General features: G+C 42.5%; 1 protein-coding gene across 1 annotated transcript in view; it reads left to right on the forward strand.

Annotated features, from left to right (window-relative positions):
* Positions 1–18,476, forward strand: part of TRIM2 (tripartite motif containing 2) — a 52,528-nt gene that overhangs the window by 16,922 nt on the left and 17,130 nt on the right. Inside the window, exons 5-7 of the mRNA XM_090288434.1 lie at positions 8,103–8,254; positions 9,499–9,679; positions 10,526–11,249. Of these exons, the coding sequence (XP_090144560.1) occupies positions 8,103–8,254; positions 9,499–9,679; positions 10,526–11,249 (1,057 nt within the window). The remainder of the gene's footprint in view (positions 1–8,102; positions 8,255–9,498; positions 9,680–10,525; positions 11,250–18,476) is intronic.

Here is an 18,476-nt window from a genome sequence, read left to right on the forward strand (position 1 = left end):
TGGTTGCCACAGGCTGCTAAGCAGAAACTTTCTCAGAGATGTGAATTTCAGCAAAATTAAAGAATCCTTTCTGTTAAAACTGTACTATCTACCAAATGCATCACATCAGGTCACACTAAAAAATGAAATCTGTCTAAAGGATTTGATCCTCCTTAGGGTGAATGAAGCTATTTAGAGTATATTTTGAGCACTTTCTCAATGTTGGATCATTATGATTCTTTGGAATCATAAAATTTATAAACCAGCAAGAGACCTTGGAAAATTAACAGTGTGACCTGAATCATTCTATTGTTTCATCATAGATTGTGAGAGTTCACTGCTGCTGCTTTGAAACAAGGGTCCTGATTGCACATTCAAGCCAAATGCATGCGATATTACAAATAAATTGCCACAGTTAATTATCATGGGTAAATCTTTAAAAACATTTCAAGTGTCTGAAGGTTAATAAAATCCAGTAATTAACAATAAAGCAGGATGTTGCTGTCATAAACTGCCTAGTGCTGATTAGCACATGTGGATGAAAGCCTGTCATTTACGTTAAGTGCTGTGACAGTCTTCTAATTAAACTGCCACGGCTGCATTGTTCAAATACAGAGAATATGGGAGTAGCGGTCAGTGATTTAAGAGGTTCTTCGCACTTAAAGCAGACACTTGAGCGCATGCCTTGCAGTCCCAGAACGCGAATGATCATCAAACCCCACTTCTGCTTGCTTAGGCCTTGCCGACAAGAATGTTAAGAGGTGCAAAGGAGCGAGCCTCATTAAGAATGCCATGCCAGGAACAAGTCCCCGCTTCCAGAAGCCTCCAGGTTGGCTGCAAGGCCCTGGTTATACATCTCAGCTGTTAGTGATGCACATGGTTCTGGTCATCTTCTCTTCTACTGAACACAAATGGTCGATGACCTGCCACAACAATAAGCTCATCCTGGCTTATGGCCCCCCACCCCCACCCCCTGGAGCACCAGCATCATCTCACTCAAGATGGATGAGCTCAGCTGAGTCTCACACCTCACACGATTAACTCTCAGCTGGAGCCAAAGCTGTCAGAACCTGAGCACAAGCATTTGAGAATGCCTAGCTGTTGACACTTCAGAATGATTTCAGGGCCTTTGCATCCCAAGAAACAACATTTCCCAAGAGCTACTGAATTGGGGACCATAACCCAGGTCTGCTGCTGTCTTTTCAAAGCAATCAAAACATTTTTTATTTTTTAAAAAGATTTATTTATTTTTAGAGAGAGGGGAAGGGAGGGAGAAAGAAAGGGAGAGAAACATCAATGTGCGGTTGTCTCTTGCGCATCCCCAACTGGGGGCCTGGCCCACAACTAAGGTATGTGCCCTGTCTGGGAATTGAACCGGCAACTCTTTGGTTGCCACACCAGCCAGGGCCAATTTTTTTTTTTTTTTTTTTTCAGATTTAATGTGTTTTATTGATTAAATTATTACATTTGTGCCAATTTCCCTTCCCTCTGCTCCCCTCCACCCGGTGGCCCCCCTCCCTCCAGTTGTCCCCCCCTTTTAGATTATGTCCATTAGTTGTGCATACAGTTCCTCCCAACCTCTCTCCGTCTATTCCATTCCCTCCTACCTTGATCCCCAATTCCTATATCATCTCCCTCCCTTTCCCCATTCCCCCTCCCTGTTGACCTCCCCCCAACATGCTTCCCGTACCCACAGTTCCTCTTCCACTCTCGTTGCCTATTTAGTTTGCCTTTGTTTCATCTCCCTAGCTTCTGTTTTTTTTTTAAACCAGTCCCTTTAACATCTCATATAACAGTGGTTTGGATCTAATGAACTCTTTCAGTTTTATTTTGTCCTGGAAACACTTTCTCTGTCCTTCTATTCTGAATGACAATTTCGCTGGATAGAGTATTCGTGGTTGTAGGTTTTGGATTTTCATTACTTTGAATATTTCTTGCCAGTCTCTTCTTGCCTGTAGGGTTTCCCTTGAGAAGTCAGCTGATAGTCTAATTGGGACCCCTTTGTACATAATTCTTTTCTTCTCTCTTGCTGCTTTTAAGATTCTCTCTTTATCTTTAATTTTTGACATTTTGATTATAATGTGTCTTGGAGTGGTTCTCCCTGGGTCCAGTCTCTTGGGAACTCTCCTTGCTTCCTGGACCTGCAGGTCTATTCCCTTCCCCAAGTCTGGGAAGTTCTCCTTTATTATATTTTCACTCAATTTTTCAAGTTCTAGTTCATCTTCCTCACTCTCTGGCAAACCAATGATTCTTATGTTGGGCCTTTTATAGCTGTCCCAGAGGTTTCTGATCCTTTCATTGTTGCTTCCCATTTCCTCTCGCTGCATTGGTTGACTGCTTGTTCCTTCTCCATATTCCAGTTTGTTGAAATTAACTCTGGATTTTATTTCCTTTCTTTCTGTCTCGTATGCGGTTTTGTTCCTTTCGTTATGAAAGTTTTTCGCTTCTTTCATATCTTTTTCCTGCTCTTTTGTGAATTCTGTAAGCCACCTGATAACAATGGCCCAGAACTGAGCCTCTGACAGGTTTCTTATCTGTTCATCTGTCAGGTTCTCTATCTGCTGCCTGGTGAGTTGTGTTACCGGTATTTCTAAAGTTGCCTGCCTCATTTTGACAGATGCGTTTTGTTTTCTTGGGCCGGCTGTCGGGGGCGGTGCCTGTGTACTCGTAATGACCCAACGACCGGCGCCGTTTGGCGTCACAAGTCAGCGACCGGCGCCTGCCTGTCCGCGACCTATTTCGCAGCCCTGTGGTGCTTTCTTTGGGGGCGGGGGTCCAAGATGGATTCACACAGTTATTCAGCTAGGAGACCAGGATCCGTCCTCCCGCCCCCCTGGGCCTCACTGTTCAAGGCGATGCGGCGGCCGCTCTCCCCAGCGCCCGAGTCGCGCACCGCCAGGGGCTTGGCCGCCGGGATTCCTCGCCGCCCGCCGCTCCGGGTGCGACCACAAACAGCACTGCCCTCTTTAACTCTTACCTGCCCAAATGGCACCGCTGGTTTATAACTTCATATGTTGGACTTCCGTGTAGTTTTATTTTCTGGAATTTCTAGTTATCCTTTGTTTTGAAGTAGTTGTATTCCTCTATAGTTGTAGAGGGAGACCTAGCGTGTCCGTCTAAGCCTCCATCTTGGCCGGAAGTCCTTTTTTTTTTAATGGAGGTAAAATTCACATAACACAAAATTCACATTTTAACCATTTTAAAGTGTACAATTCAGTGGCTTTTAGTATGTTCAAAAGCTTGTGCAAACATAACCATTATCTAATTCCAGAACTTTTTTGTTATCCCAAAAGGAAACTCTATACCCATTAAGCAGCCACTCATTTACCCTCCCCCTACCAACCCCTGGCAACCATCAGTCTGCATTCTGTCTCTCTGGATTTATCCATATGGACACTGGATATACATGGAATCTTACATATAATATGTAGCTTTTTGAGTTTGGCTTCTAGTACTTATAATGTTTCAAGTTTCATCTGTATTGTAGCATATATTAGAACTTCATTGCTTTTTTTTTTAAAAAAGATTTTTTTTTTATTTTAAAAGAGAGTGTGAGGGAGGGGGAGAAACATCATGCAAGAAAGAAACTTCAGTGGGTTGCGCCCTGTCCAGGTACTGAACTGGCAACCCAGGCACATACCCTGACTGGGAATCGAACTAGCAACCTTTTGCTTTGTGGGACGATGCTCAACCAACTGAGCCATCCATGCCTGTCAGGGTAGAACTTCATTCCTTTTTTGGCTAGATAATATTCTACTGTCTGGATATACTAAAATTTGTTTATTCCTGTATCAGTTGATGGACATTTGTGTTGTCACTTTTTGGCTATTGTGAATAATGCTGCTATGAACATTTGTGAACAAGTCATCGTGTGGACATGTGTTCAGTTCTCTGTGATATACACCCAGTGTGGAAATGCAGGGTCATATGGTAAGTCTGTGTTTAACTTTTGAGGAACCATCAACTGTTTTCACAGCAGCTGCACCATTTTTCATTCTCACCAGCAAAATACGAGAGTTCACATTTTTCCACATTCTTGCCAACACTTGTTATAGCTAACTTTTTGAGTCCAGGTGTCCTAGTTTGTGTAAGTGGATCTTGTTTCCTACAGTTTTGCTGAATTCATTTGTTTGTTCTCATTGTGTGTGTCTGTTTAGAATTTTCTGTGTATAAAATCATGTCATCTTTGAATAGAGAAATTTTTACACCTTCCTTTCCAATATGAATGCATTTTATTTCTTTTTCTTGACTAAATGCCCTGGCTAGAACTTTCAGTACATTGTTGAAGAGAAGTGGCAAGAGACATCCCGATCGTAAATATGATGTTAGCTGTGAATGTTTTATAGATGTCCTTTATTAAATTGAGGCAGTTTCCTTCTCTCTAGTTAGATAAGTGTTGTTTTTTTATTTTTTTATCATGAAAGGGTGTTGGATATTGTCAAATGCTTTTTCCACATCAATTGAGAGGACCCTGTGGGTTTTTTTCCTTCATTATATTAGTGCGATGTATTTCATACCTTGATTTTTATCTGTGAACCACCCTTGTATTCCTGGCACAAATCTCACTTGGTCATGGTATAATTCTTTTAATATACAAATGGATTTAGTTTACTGGTATTTTGTTAAGAATTTTTGCATCTATACACATGAGGGATATTAGTCTATAATTTTCTTAGTGTGTATTTGGCTGGGTATTACTGGCTTAATAGAATGAGTTAGGAAGTGTTACCTCGTCTTCACCCTTTTATGAAGAATTTGGAAGGATTAGTGTTAATTCTTTGTTTGGTAGAAATCACCAGTGAAGCTATCTGGTCTTGTGTTTTTCGTTGTTGGAAGTTTTTTGAAGATTAAAAACTGAATAGCCCTATCATCTCTTTACTTATGATAGGTGTATTCAGATATTTTATTTCTTCTTTGAGTCACTTTTGGTAGTTTGTGTGTTTCTAATACTTTGTCCATTGTATCTAGGTTTCTTTTTTTTCTTTTTTCTTTTCTTTTTTTAGGTCAGTTTCTTGGTATACAACTGTCCATAGTACTCTGTTCTCAATTTTGTTGAGCATTATAAATAACTACCTTTTAGTTTCATTGTTTATCTCTATTGTTTTCCTATTCTCAATTCTATTTATCTCCCCTCTAATCTTTATTTCCTTCCTTCTGGTTTCTTTAAATTTAGTTTGTCCCTTTTTCTAGTTCCTTAAGATAGTTTAGGTTACTGATTTGAGCTCTCTCTTTAATGTAGGCATTTACAGCTGTATTTTGCTCTGAGCACAATCTTGCAGATGTTTTGGTGTGTTGTGTTTTCATTTTTATTCATCTCATAGTATTTTTAAGTTTCATTTGTAATATCTTTTCTGATTCATTATTTGTTTGTTATTGAATTTCTACATTTTTGTTAATTTTCCAGATTTCCTTCTGTTATTGATTTTCAATTTTGTTCTCAGAGAAGATACTTTATATGATTTCAGTTTTTAACATGTATTGAGACTTTTTGTTATTTAATATATGGTCTATTGTGGAGAATGTTCCATGTGTACTTGACAAAAATGTAAATCCTGTTATTGAATGGAGTGTTCTTTATTTGTCTCTTAGGTCTGGTTGGTTTATAATGTTGTTCAAGTTCTCTCTTTATTGATCTTCCATCAAGTTGTTTTATCCTTATTGAAAGTGGAATAATGAAATCTTCACCTATTATCGTTGCACTAATGGTTTCTCCATCCAGTTCTGTCAGATTCTGTCTCATGTATTTTGAGGACCTGTTGTTGGGAACATGTTTGTTTATATCTATTTCTTTATGGATTTACCATTTTATCATTATATAACGTCCTTTTTAGTCTGTTATCACAACTTTTGTCTCAAAGTCTGATTTGTCTGATATTGGAATAAGTACACCAGCTCTCTTTTGATTACTATTTGCATAGAATAATTTTTTTCTTCTTTTTACTTTCAACCTAGTTGTATCTTTGGATCTAATGCTAGTCTCTTATAGACAGCGTAGAGCTCACTCATTCAGCAGTGTTACTAAACACCTACTATGTATGCAGAATTACTCGGCTCTGAGGGAGAAAAGAAAGTTCCTGTGCTCAGTAATTTAAAATCTCATAAATATTTAATCAGTGGGGTATGAATAAAAGTTCTTTCATGGGTGCATTCACTTTGTGAAAATCCATCAATCTGTATTAGGATTTATTCTGTATGTGTGTTACACTTCAAGAAAAGGATCCCCCCTAAAAGTGCTTTAGAAATTCAAAATTGGAAGAAATTATTTTCTACTGAGAGAATAAGGGGAATACCTTCGCAAGGAAACTAACTTCCAGGCTTTATGTTATACTACTACTGAGGATCATAATAATTGGGATAAGGTGGTGGTTCTGTTTTCAGGTAAGCAGATGATATCATTATTAAGAACGTACTATGTGCCAGCGCTGGGCCACATCTGGCTTCTTTGTGCATGTTAACCTACTGAATCCTCACAGCACCCCTACTGAAGTAGGTTACTATTGTTGTCGCCATTTGATAGAAAAGCAATTGAGACACAGTGAAGTTACAGAAGCAGTGGAGCCGGGATGCAAACTGCTGAGTCCAGCTCACCTCTTACCAAAGAGTAATAGTTCTCAAACCATCATCCGGGAATCCGCAGGGGTCCCAAGACCCTTTCAGAGGTCCACAAAGATCAACATTGTATTTATATAACACTAAGATGTTATTTGCCTTTTTAACTCTCATTTTCTCAATAGTATACAGTGGAATTTTCCAGACTATACAATGTCGGCTATCAAAACAGAATGAATGCAGAAGCAGATATGATAATCCAGCTTACTTCTATGAAGCCAGACACTGAAGAGATTTACAGATATGGAAAACAATGCGCATTCTGTGTGTGTATGTGTGTGTGTGTGTGTGTGTGTGTGTGGCTTAAAACAGCACATGTTCTCTTATAGTTCAGGAGTTCAGAAGTCTGAAATCAAAATGTAGGTGGGGCTGTGTTCCTTCTGGAGGCTTCAGTAGAGAATCCATTTCTCTGCATGTTTTAGCTTCTAGAGGCTGCCTGCATTCCCTTACCTTGTGACCTGTGAATCACTCCAGTCTCCTGTCGTCTCATCTCCTACACTGTCTTTGATCCTCCTGCCTGCCTCTTACAAGGACTCTTGTGATCACATTGGGCCCCGCTGGATAACCCAGCATAATCGTCCCATCTCAAGATCCTTAACTTACATTTGCAAGTCCATTTTGTCATATATGGTAGACACAGGAACAGGTGTTTGGGATTAGGATGTGGATATCTTCGGGGCACCATTGTTCAGGCTGCCATACCTGCTTTGCTATGTATTCTTGCAATAAGTCTGCATCTCTGGTGGTAATAATTTATACAGTTCTATACTACTTGGGCTTCAATGTCTGCCCTGTTCACATGCCCTGGAAGGGACAGTGCGAGTATCACATGACTCCATCGTCCTTGGCATGGCGATAGTTGATGAGTTGCTGATCTATTGTCCCATTGATTTGCCTTTTACCAGCCAGTCATTCAGTGCTAAAGGATTTGGATGAAATTGTACAGGGACTGTAGCCAGTTGATGGTAGTTCCTCTATTTTACATTTTCCCCTGGGGGACAAGCTTTATATTTATTTAATTATTTTTAATTGAATTTATTGGGGTGGCATTGGCTCATAAAATTATATAGAAATAGGTGAATGCCATTCTTATAACGTTTTTGTTTTGCAAAATAGTTATTTTTATAAATTATATTACTGTATTCATGTTACTATTTAATGGGCGTATCATTGCTCTTAATAAATTAATATTTAAACTTTGTTTCACTTTTAAATTGATAACTATCTATAGATGTAACACATAAACTAGGGCACTTTGCAGTCCTCAATAATGTATGAAGCGTGTATAGGGATCTTGGGACCAAAATGGTGAGCGCCACAGCCCTACACCGTTCTGGTCACAGAAAAGCTGGTTTTGTGACCAAAGCAGCAGCTTTGGCGTCTGATCTGCCTCCTGTGAACCTGGACGTCGTATTGCCGACATCCTGGGGAGGCTGTGAGAATTAAACGGCAGGATGCACGTAAGCCCTCAGTTGGTGGCACCGGTCCTCGAATTGTTCTCGTGTCACCCACAGGTGATGGACTTTTACTGCCAGTCTTGTGAGACCGCCATGTGTCGGGAGTGCACTGAGGGAGAGCACGCGGAACACCCCACAGTGCCCCTCAAGGACGTGGTGGAGCAGCACAAAGCCTCACTCCAGGTCCAGTTGGATGCTGTCAACAAAAGGTGCGCACGTGTTCCCCAGGCTCCCAACTGGCCGCCTGTGCGTCAGGCTTGGCTTCCAGATCTCTCGTCTCAGTGAGATAGTAGGTTCATGTCACCTAAATAAATCCTTTGATCATTGGTCTGTAGCCACAAACTAGTGAGTGGAGAGTCATCCCCTGTGCTTTGGTAAAATTCTCCCTTATGTTATGAGTGGTGACATTTGTGTTTTAGTACCTTAGTATGATTATGAATAAAATATTCTTGAAGAAAATACTCTCAGGAGATCTCTGAAATGTGTGCATGAAACCAGGCTCTCTGAGGAGCCTTTCTTTCCTGCTATTCTTGACATCCTTAAAGGCCTGCTGGGTTGCCTGTGCTCTTCCTCCCTGCCTGAGCACAGCAAACTGGTACTCAGCAGTGATTGCTCCATTTTTCTTGTGTTTCCCTGCGTCCAGGCTCTTTTTTTTTTTTTTTGGCATGGAATTGAGGGAACAGAGTAGCTGTGTGATGCATGAGACAGACCAAAGGGAGGGGATAAGTAGCCAGTTGAAAATAAATCTATTCAACTGTTGTAATGAGAAAAGCGTGGTTATTCTATACTAATTAAAAGAACTTGGAAACTTGCAAGAAGTTCTGAGGGAACTCTGAGTGTTGGATAAGTTTTTCATGGGATTGAGAAAAAAGATACAGCTGTATGTATAGAATAGGGGTTCTCAGCCATAGGTAATTATACACCCCACTCCCCCATCCCGACCCCAGTAACTTTAACCATGCCAGGAGACAATTTGGTATCACAACTGTGTGTGTGTGTGTGTGTGTGTGTGTGTGTGTGTAGGGGTGCTAATGGCATCTGGCAGAGGACACGATGCTGTTAAACATCTGTAATGCACAGCACCATCCCCTACAACACAGAATTCTCTGTTGCAAAGTAGCCATAGTGTCAAGTTTGAGAAAGAAAGCCTGGTTTAGAGTATGAGGGAAAGACATGGGTTTCAGAGAGCTTCAAGGCTCTGTGCCATCCGTTATTCAAAGTAGGTGACTGAAGTAGGTTGAAATAGACATGGACCCTCAAAGTCTCCTCTCTCAAAGGCTGTAATTATGTCTTATTCATTTTGTTCTTCAGTTATTACTTCTTTAAGATAATGAGAGGCACATAAAATGCTTTTTGAGAGAAGATAGTGTTTAGATAGATTTGTTTTTTGTTTTGTTTTTACTATTTTTAGGTTGATGTTAAATAATAATGATCTTTAACAACTGTTCTCCAGGCTCCCAGAAATAGATTCTGCTCTTCAGTTCATCTCGGAAATCATTCATCAGTTAACCAACCAGAAGGCCAGCATTGTGGATGACATCCATTCTACCTTTGATGAGCTCCAGAAAACTTTAAATGTGCGCAAGAGCGTGTTGCTTATGGAACTGGAGGTCAATTATGGCCTCAAACACAAAGTAAGACTCCAGCTGTTCTTAGAGATGGCCTGAAGAGACTTGATGTCTGGAGCATGTCATGGTTCTTGCTTACTGTGTTCTAATAGCAGCAAAGGGAACTCAAATGGGTCCTTAAGTGTCACTGTTGCACAGTAAACAGTAGTTTTCATTTAATGGCCTATCCAGCTATTTTTTTTCTTTCCTGTTTTCAGCAAAAGTCTCATCCTGTGACCTTAAGTCCTAATTTATATTTTGACACAAGGCGAGGTTGAATATAAAGTAATGCTTTCAGGATTTAGGGTTACACTGGATTGTTTTCCTTCCTTAGTTATAAAATCTAATAGTTTCTTAATCGCTCTCTCATCCACACGGACCTGCTCGTCAACTTCTAAGTGAGCCCTGACTGCAGCCTTTGTTTAACTTTGCAGTCTGATCACAGAACCAGGGAGGAAAAGCTTCTAAGATTCAAGTGTGAAAGAGTTTTCATTCCTCTGGTTTCTTCCTTTAAGAGGTGACAGGGGAGCTTTGGACATTAAGGAAAGATACTGAAAAATGAGTTTTTCAGATGTCAAGCATGACAATCAGTTTGCCCAGCTCTCGGCTGTGCAGTTTCTGCTCCATCTGTCAAAAAACACATGACCCAAGAAATATTTGTGTGGGCGAGGAGGAAGGGGAAGAGAAGCTAGTGGGAATGCAGAGTGTAGGATGATGCATTAGAACTGGGTTCAGGAGTGAAATTAAACATCCCCTGCTGAGCGCCAGCAGCGTGGGCGGGTGCAGAACCGGTTCCGGCCCACCCACGGAGGGCACTGCCCCTGTGCGCTCAGGCGCTGCAGGAAGCACTCACCCGGGCGCATTTTCCTGCAGGTCCTCCAGTCGCAGCTGGATACTCTGCTCGAGGGGCAGGAGAATATCAAGAGCTGCAGCAACTTCACCGCGCAGGCCCTTAACCATGGCACGGAAACGGAGGTGCTGCTGGTGAAGAAGCAGATGAGCGAGAAGCTGAACGAACTGGCCGACCAGGACTTCCCTCTGCACCCGCGGGAGAACGACCAGCTGGATTTCATCGTAGAGACCGAAGGGCTCAAGAAGTCCATCCACAACCTCGGGACGATCTTGACCACCAACGCCGTCGCCTCCGAGACGGTGGCCACGGGCGAGGGGCTGCGGCAGACCATCATCGGGCAGCCCATGTCCGTGACCATAACAACGAAAGATAAAGACGGGGAGCTCTGCAAAACTGGCAATGCCTACATCACCGCGGAGCTGAGCACTCCCGACGGCAGCGTGGCAGACGGAGAAATCCTCGACAACAAGAACGGCACGTACGAGTTTTTGTACACGGTGCAGAAGGAAGGGGACTTCACCCTGTCGCTGAGACTCTACGACCAGCACATCCGAGGCAGCCCGTTTAAGCTGAAAGTGATCAGGTCGGCTGACGTGTCGCCCACCACCGAGGGCGTGAAGAGGCGTGTGAAATCCCCGGGAAGCGGTCACGTCAAGCAAAAAGCTGTGAAAAGACCCGCAAGCATGTACAGCACTGGAAAAAGAAAAGAGAATCCCATCGAGGACGATCTGATCTTCCGAGTGGGTAAGGAGGCAGCGGCGCTGCGCCTGCGGGCCCAGGGGTGCTTTGGTGGAGGGCTAACCCGGGGAGCTCTTGCAAACAGGCGCATTGCAGGTCTGAACTTCTCCCTGAAGGTGTTGGGAGTTACTGGTGTATTTTATTAGGTGAGCTTTTGCAGTCTCTTTCTCTGGAGATATTATGACTTATTCTCCCCTCCTTTTCCACCCTTGTCCCCCCTCCCTCCTTCCCTTCCTTCCTTCTTCCCTTCTTCCCTTCCCCCCTTCTTCCCTTCCTGCTACTCCTTTTAAACACAACGCTGCATGCTTATGGTAGAAAATTGGAAACTGAAAATAAGCAAAAGGAGAATTAGAACAATCAGCACTCATAATCTGTAAATTTTAAAGGAATGTTGGCAGTCTTTTACCTCCCTATGGGAATGAATGCCTTTGGAGTACTCCCGCCTCACCTAGAGGCGGAGAGACCGGAGAGATCGTAATATCAGATAACCTTCAATTTCTCTGAAATACGCCAGCTTGGGCTGTGGTGTGGGCTGAGGGTCTGATGCCTCCCTGCCGCTGCTTCTGCACTGCCGGAAGGGCTGGGGGGTGGGGGACAAGGTGCATTTCAAGTTGTAGTCACCTTCAGTGTGCTGGCTGCAGAGCAGCCCCCCAGCAGGAGGGTGGGTGGAAACCTGGAGAATGGAACGAATGGAATTGGGTTATTAGGGTGGAGGCAGAGGCTGGAATGAGCCAAGAAGTTGGTGTGTGCAAATAGCTCATCCTTTTCTGATATATTGCTTCTGATGTTTTTGTCTATCAAAACAAACACTTACTGAGACTTTTTTAAAAATGCAAAACAAAAACTTGAGTCGGATGTTATTTTTAGCTGTTTATTTTCTCAGTAGAAAGCAAACTAGGTGTAAACAAATGATTCGATAATGCTTAAGAAAAAAAGTCCTTACTTACTGTTTCCAAAAGTGGACCGAGCCTGCTTCTCTTTCTGCCTCTTCTTGCAGATTCTCTAAGAGGACACTGCCCCTGTATTAACTGACACATGTAGAATAGCAACTCTGTGGTTCAAATATACTCTGGCTTAAGTGAAGGAAACAGATTATTTTAACTGCAGAACCTTTAGAATTTGTTCATGTGCACTTTAAGTGTCCAAGGCAGGGGAGGGATAACAGGCAGCACTTCCAAACTTTTCTGATCATGGAACTTTTCCCATGGAACGTCTTTGGGAAATAACTCCTTGGAACATTCCTGGGCAAATCTGCTTTATGTTAATACTTCAGGCTGAATCTTGGTAAAGACCATGATGTGATATGTCCGTTGTTTGCTGAGAGCATGAAGGCCTCGTAGAGTCACTGGCCATTTGTGCAGTGTGGGTGCAGAAACTGCTGAACCACCCACCAAAGCAGAGTAGACAAGCTGGGGTGGGTGCAGGACTGGGAGCCTCCCAGGTCTGCCACTCCGGTTCTGCCGCTTACTTGAAACTTGGGCAGGTCTCTCAGCTTCCCTGGGCTTCAGTTCCCATGTCTGTCAAATGAAAAGACAAATATCTGCTTCTGAGAACTGTTCTAAGTTCCAAGAGTCATTCCCGCATGTAGGAGGAGCTAAGTAAATAAAAAGTATTGTTTTTGCACATGCAATTAAGGTTGTTAGATTTTGCCTCCTGCCTTCTCAAACAGTTTTAACTCACTGCTGCCCACTGATCTCCTGCATTAAGAACAAACTCAGTCAAATTCAGAAACCCCACCCCAAGCCACGGGACCCCGGTCCACTTGCCCAGGCAGTGTGCATGGTAGAGAAAGGATCAGACCTGAGTCTGAGTGTGGCCCTGATTCTCTTTGCCAGCTGGGCCACTGACTTGCCCTTTCTTAACCTGGTTTCTTCCTCTGTGAAACAAAGGAATGAAATATTACCTAACTCTTCAGGTTGTTGTGGGTTTGAAAGAGGGAGAATTCTTGTCATATGACTGGCACTTGGCTGTGTCCATAGTAAGTGCTCCGTTCGTGGTAGCTGTTATTTTACTGTTGTTATTATCAATCACCATCATCTCCACGTGTGATTCTCACCCGAGAAAAGAGACATTTCTGTTAGGGCTATTTTCCCTCCACCTCTATTGACTTTGAATTCCCAGTTCCTACCCTAGGGAGAAGGGGATCTGTTCTCTCCCCTTCCTGCCCTTTGAAAAATGTAGCATTAGTGATTCACTGCCATGGGTTGGCAGGTGTTTAAATGTTCGAGCACTTGTAAAGTGCTTAGGACAGTGCCTGGCAAGTAGCACTATGTCTGAGTTTATTAAGGAAGTAAAGATTCTGTCTTAGTTTGTTCAGGCTGCCATGAAATACCACAGACTGGGTGGCTTACCCAGCAAAATGTATTTTCTCACATTTCTGGAGGATGAAAGTCCAAGAAAAGGTGGCGGCAGGGTTGGTTTCCTCTGAGGCCTCTCTCCCTGGCTTGCAGGCAGCAGCCTTCTTGCTGCTTTGTGCTCAGGTGGCTGTCCTCCTTTGCACAGGCACCCACCCTGGTGCTTCGCTCCCTTCTTAAAATAAGGACACCAATCCTATTGGATGATGGCCTCACCCTAAGTTAATCCACTCTTTAAAGACCTTATCTCCAAATAGTTACCTTATGAGGTACAATTGAGACTTCAACCTATGAATTTTGTGGGGGACATAGTTTATCCCACAGCAGATGCTAAGCACCTCAGACATGTAGGGGCAGAAAGGAAAGCAGGTCCTACTATCTAGTCCTCTTTATGTTCTGATCCAGAGTCTAGCTGAAAGACGCCACTCACTATGCAACAGTATAACTCAAAAATATTTCTAGAGCCCTTAGTGCCTGCGGGCTACTATGCTAGGTGATGGGAATATAGAGATGAAAGGGGTGAGAGCTCCTCCCTCAAGGAGCTGACAGTTTGGGGTGACATATGTATGACCAACTAACTCTAATATTGTGGATTAGGTGATGGAAAGCTATAGAAATGAGAAGGAACTTAAATAGGACATGAATGATAAATACAGCTTCTACAATTTGACAGGTGGACGTGGCATCCCAGGTAGAGGGACTGTGTGCAGGGCAAAGGCAAGGTAAAGAGGAGTGAACGTGGTAGATGTTTTTGGGGAACACATCCGTGAAAAGATGTAGGTTGGGCAAAAGTCAGAGGAGTGGAAAGATGGGGTCACCAGCAGGAGATGAGGCTGGACAAGTCCATGTTGGAGCCCCGTGCTCCTGGAACGCCTCTGAGCTTTCACCATGGGCACCTTCATCCACAGACTCCTCCCCTGATTTTATTCTTCCCTCCGGACCATCTCCTTCTTTATAAGCCACTGTAATTATTATTATTTATGCTTGGGTCTTATTTCCCAACAAGATTATAAATTACTTCAGGGCAGAGATGATGTCTTGAATCATTTATAATCTCCAACAATACCCAGAAGAATATTTTGCATAAGTACATTGCCCATTGGAAATAGGATCAAGTCATGACCTACTGCATGATTTCACTTCTCGCTCACCATGGTCAGGTTCCAGTTTTGGGGTCCAGGGGCACCCAGACCGAGCAACAAGGCACTAAACTCAAGGGCAGTCCTTCACATCCATGTAGCTCTGCTAGGTACCATCAGACAGTGCTGGCCTTTTAAGAACTTTTCTCAACATGTATATATACCATTAGCTACAAGTGAGTAGAGCTTATATTAATAATTAGAAGAGTTCAACTTTCTCTGACATTTGTTTTGTTTTAGAACTTTAAGTTTCTTTGTACATCAGGCTCTTAGGTGCATGATAATAGAACATTCATGGTTTGAACAGTCCTTTCGTGCCTGAGTTAAAGCCTGCTACATGTAATCCATAATTCACTGAAACTCAGTTACATGTCTGAGGTGGCAAATGTGATTCTGCTGTTATAGCACTGGTTTTGTGCTTAAAGATACATAGTTTTCATCATACATGTGTGTTAGGGTTTCATTCAATAACCCTAAATAATGTGTATTAATGTTGTGTATTCATGAAAGTGAATCATCCCTTTTTGAGTGATATAGAAGATTTTCAGGGGTAAATTTGACTCAAATTTTCACCTTCCTCGCCAATTATTTAGCCTCCTAGTTAGATGTGACTTTGCCATTTCAGCAGCTACTATGTGCCAGACACTTGGTGATCAAATCCAGCTTCTAGCTGTTTGACTTGAGTGCCGTAGGGATATGAGTATAAAGAGGGGGATGAGATTCTAAATTTGGCCTAGAGAAGGCCATAGTCTAGAAGGAGAGAGAAATGGAAAAAAATGTACCTTCAGTGTGAATGAAGGCATAGGAGCTGGGGTGGGGTGGGTGGGGGAGGAGCCAGGCAGGTAGTGGGGAGTTAAGGAAGGTTCCTGAAGACGAACAACATCTAAACCTAAGCTGGCTTTGAGAGAGAGAGTCCATCTGATAAAGGAAGAAAAGGATGGTCTTAGATAAAAGATAAGCTGGTACAAAGACATGAAGGTGAGAAACTGAGTATTTCAAGGAACTAGAAATGATGCCATCAACCTGGAGAATCAATAAAGTGGTATCGACGCAGAGAGGAGGCTGCATTTCCTTGATTAGGGGCTGGGATTGTGTTCTCTAGACCTGTGTTTCAGTTTTCATCATCCAGGTTGAAGAGTACCATAGGCAGTTTGAAGTATGGGTTTGGAGCTCAGCAAAGAAGTCAGCGCTAGACCTCAATCTGGAAGTGAAACGTATAGAGAAATTATACTAGATCATGCGTTTCAGTGAAAAGGCAAAGATAGACCCTGTGGTTCTGGGAGGAACTGATGGGGAATGGAAGCAGGAGGAAGGGACAGGCATTCTCTGAGCCAGGCATTGTGCAGTCTGCTTATTTCTGCATGTCACCTTGCTTAAACTCTTTAGCGAATGTAATGTATTTTCAGGTCCTGATGTCCCCACAGTGTAATACAACTGCTATAGCATAATTTTGTGCTCATACTGGTTCTCAGACCACCTCCCAACTCTGTTCAGTGACTTCACATCAGCCAAAAGGGGAGCATTTACATCTAGAAACGGGCAAATGCAGCAAATTAGAGATCCCCTCCCAGCCCTGTAGCCCGGGCCCCTCAAGAGCCAGATTAGCCCGACAGCAAGTAATTTTTCTTACTGTGGAAGGAGCAGGGGCTCAGGGAGCTGGGGGAGGAGCCTGAGCTGCCTGTGCCTCTCACGCCGGTGCCTTTGTAATTGCACAGTGATCCCTCTTCACCGAAAATGTCCTTTAACTACGGTGGTTTCCCAAAGTTGAGGTATTTGATACCTCCCACGTCTGAAGACTTAATGATATGCCCACAGTGAATGAGTTATTAGGTTTCTCTAATATTATATCGCAAAACAGTCCTGAATGAGTTGAGGGAAGTAGCTTAGAGCATCTGTTGAAGATGATTCCTTGAAACCCAGGGATTATTTTTCCCCACACGAGCTGGTTTTGTCAGCAGCTAAAGAAAGTCACTGAACAAAAGGGAAGCCAGAAGATGTGGGAGGGAGTGAAAGAATTACAATTGAATTGTTTAAAATTAAGTAATTAATAGACCATCCCTTAGTGAATTCGTAGAAGTGTTGAATGAACCCCTCATGTGTACCATAGCGAAGTGTGCTTTCTTTTAATATAAAATAGATGTGTAAAATCACACGAGTTCAGAGGCTTTCCTGGAAGATAGGATGTCTTAGGCCCTCCTCTCCTGTCTCACCTCTGCAAACCACCACCTTCTCTCCCTAGAATCTCAGAGGAAGGAGATCATACTAATTTGGCATCTGAGGTTGTTATAGGCAGCCTCCCCTCACCCACCTTGAGCATTCATCCTTGGGAACTGTTCTCGCCTGTCAGGTGGAAAGGATGCCACTGACATTTGCTGAGTGCTAGTGGGACACAGTGCTGTGTGATAGGGTGCGCGAGACAGATGGACCCCTGCCCTTTGGGAGCTCACAGCTTAGTGAGGGAGGCAGACAGTTGTACAGTTGAAGTCTCATGTGATAAGGGATGGAATTTTCTAAAGGATTTTATGGAGAAAGCATGATTCACATGAGCCCAAAGGGTAATGATCCTCACCTCAGAACCCTGGTATTCTAAAAGTTCAGTTACATGGACATGAACTAAGGGCGGTGGAATTACTGGGCAGAGGGTAGCAAAGGGGAAAAAATTGGAACTACCATAACAACATAATCAATAAAATATACTTTTAAAAAAAAAGTCCAATTAGAAAGAAGCATTGTGTGTGTCAGAAAGAAAAGGATTATGTAAATGTATTAATCTCCTGGTCCAGAGACCCCAGGTTTAGTCTTCCCTCCGTCTCTACTACCTTGGTGACGTGTCTAGCTTCAATTTCGCATCTGTAAATAATGTAGATAATGTTTATCATATTAACTCATAGAGTTGTTGTAAGGAGTGCATGAGAGAAAGTATATGAAAGTGCTGTCAATATTATGAAACATTTCATTTTCCCATGACTTAATGTGGGTGTAATTTACTCAGTCATTAATAATTCATTCAGGCACTTACTCACTCAGCAAACATTTGTTAAGCACCCACTTGATGATCCCATGTTAGACCTTATATTTGGCCTCACGTTCATCCTCGTGCATTATCCCACTCTTAGTATCTAGCTTTCCCTAACATTAATTTTCTCATTAAGTTGAGCGGGGCAATTTACAGTTATTAATCCCCTATTTCAGTCCAGAGTCCTGTTACCTTTTACCTTATCTCTATAATTTTCCTGGAGGCATGGGTGGAAGTGACCAGGAGGAGCACAGATTAGAAGCTGTTGGCTTAAAAATTCATTTTGTGCCTCATAGGCTCGTTAAACATCTGAGAAAAACAGGTTTAATTATCTTATGGAATTGTTGCCAGGTTGTTCATAATTACATTTAAGACTCGTGTTACTTGCTTTATTAGCCGAATGTAACCATCAAATGAATTTTTTTACATCAACGTAGCAGGAAAAGATTTTGTAAGTACTCTTATGTGTTTTGTGTTACATTTATGTTTGTTATGAAAGAAATAATTTTTATTATATAGTTAGAATACTTCGAGGGGACTTTTCTATAGACTAAATAGAGTTGACTAAGAATCTTGAAGAGTAAGGCATGACGCTAACTTATTTCTAACTTTTGGAATTGCTGTCTATTTTATTCGGGTCTCAAGGCACTCTATTAGCACTTGGACTGTGGGCATTTCAGTATAATGATAATATGCTGTAGTTCTGCATCATTGCTCAACATCA

Source organism: Furipterus horrens, unplaced genomic scaffold, assembly GCF_987537825.1.
Source record: "Furipterus horrens unplaced genomic scaffold, mFurHor1.1.pri manual_scaffold_10, whole genome shotgun sequence".
Lineage (NCBI taxonomy): Eukaryota > Metazoa > Chordata > Mammalia > Chiroptera > Furipteridae > Furipterus > Furipterus horrens.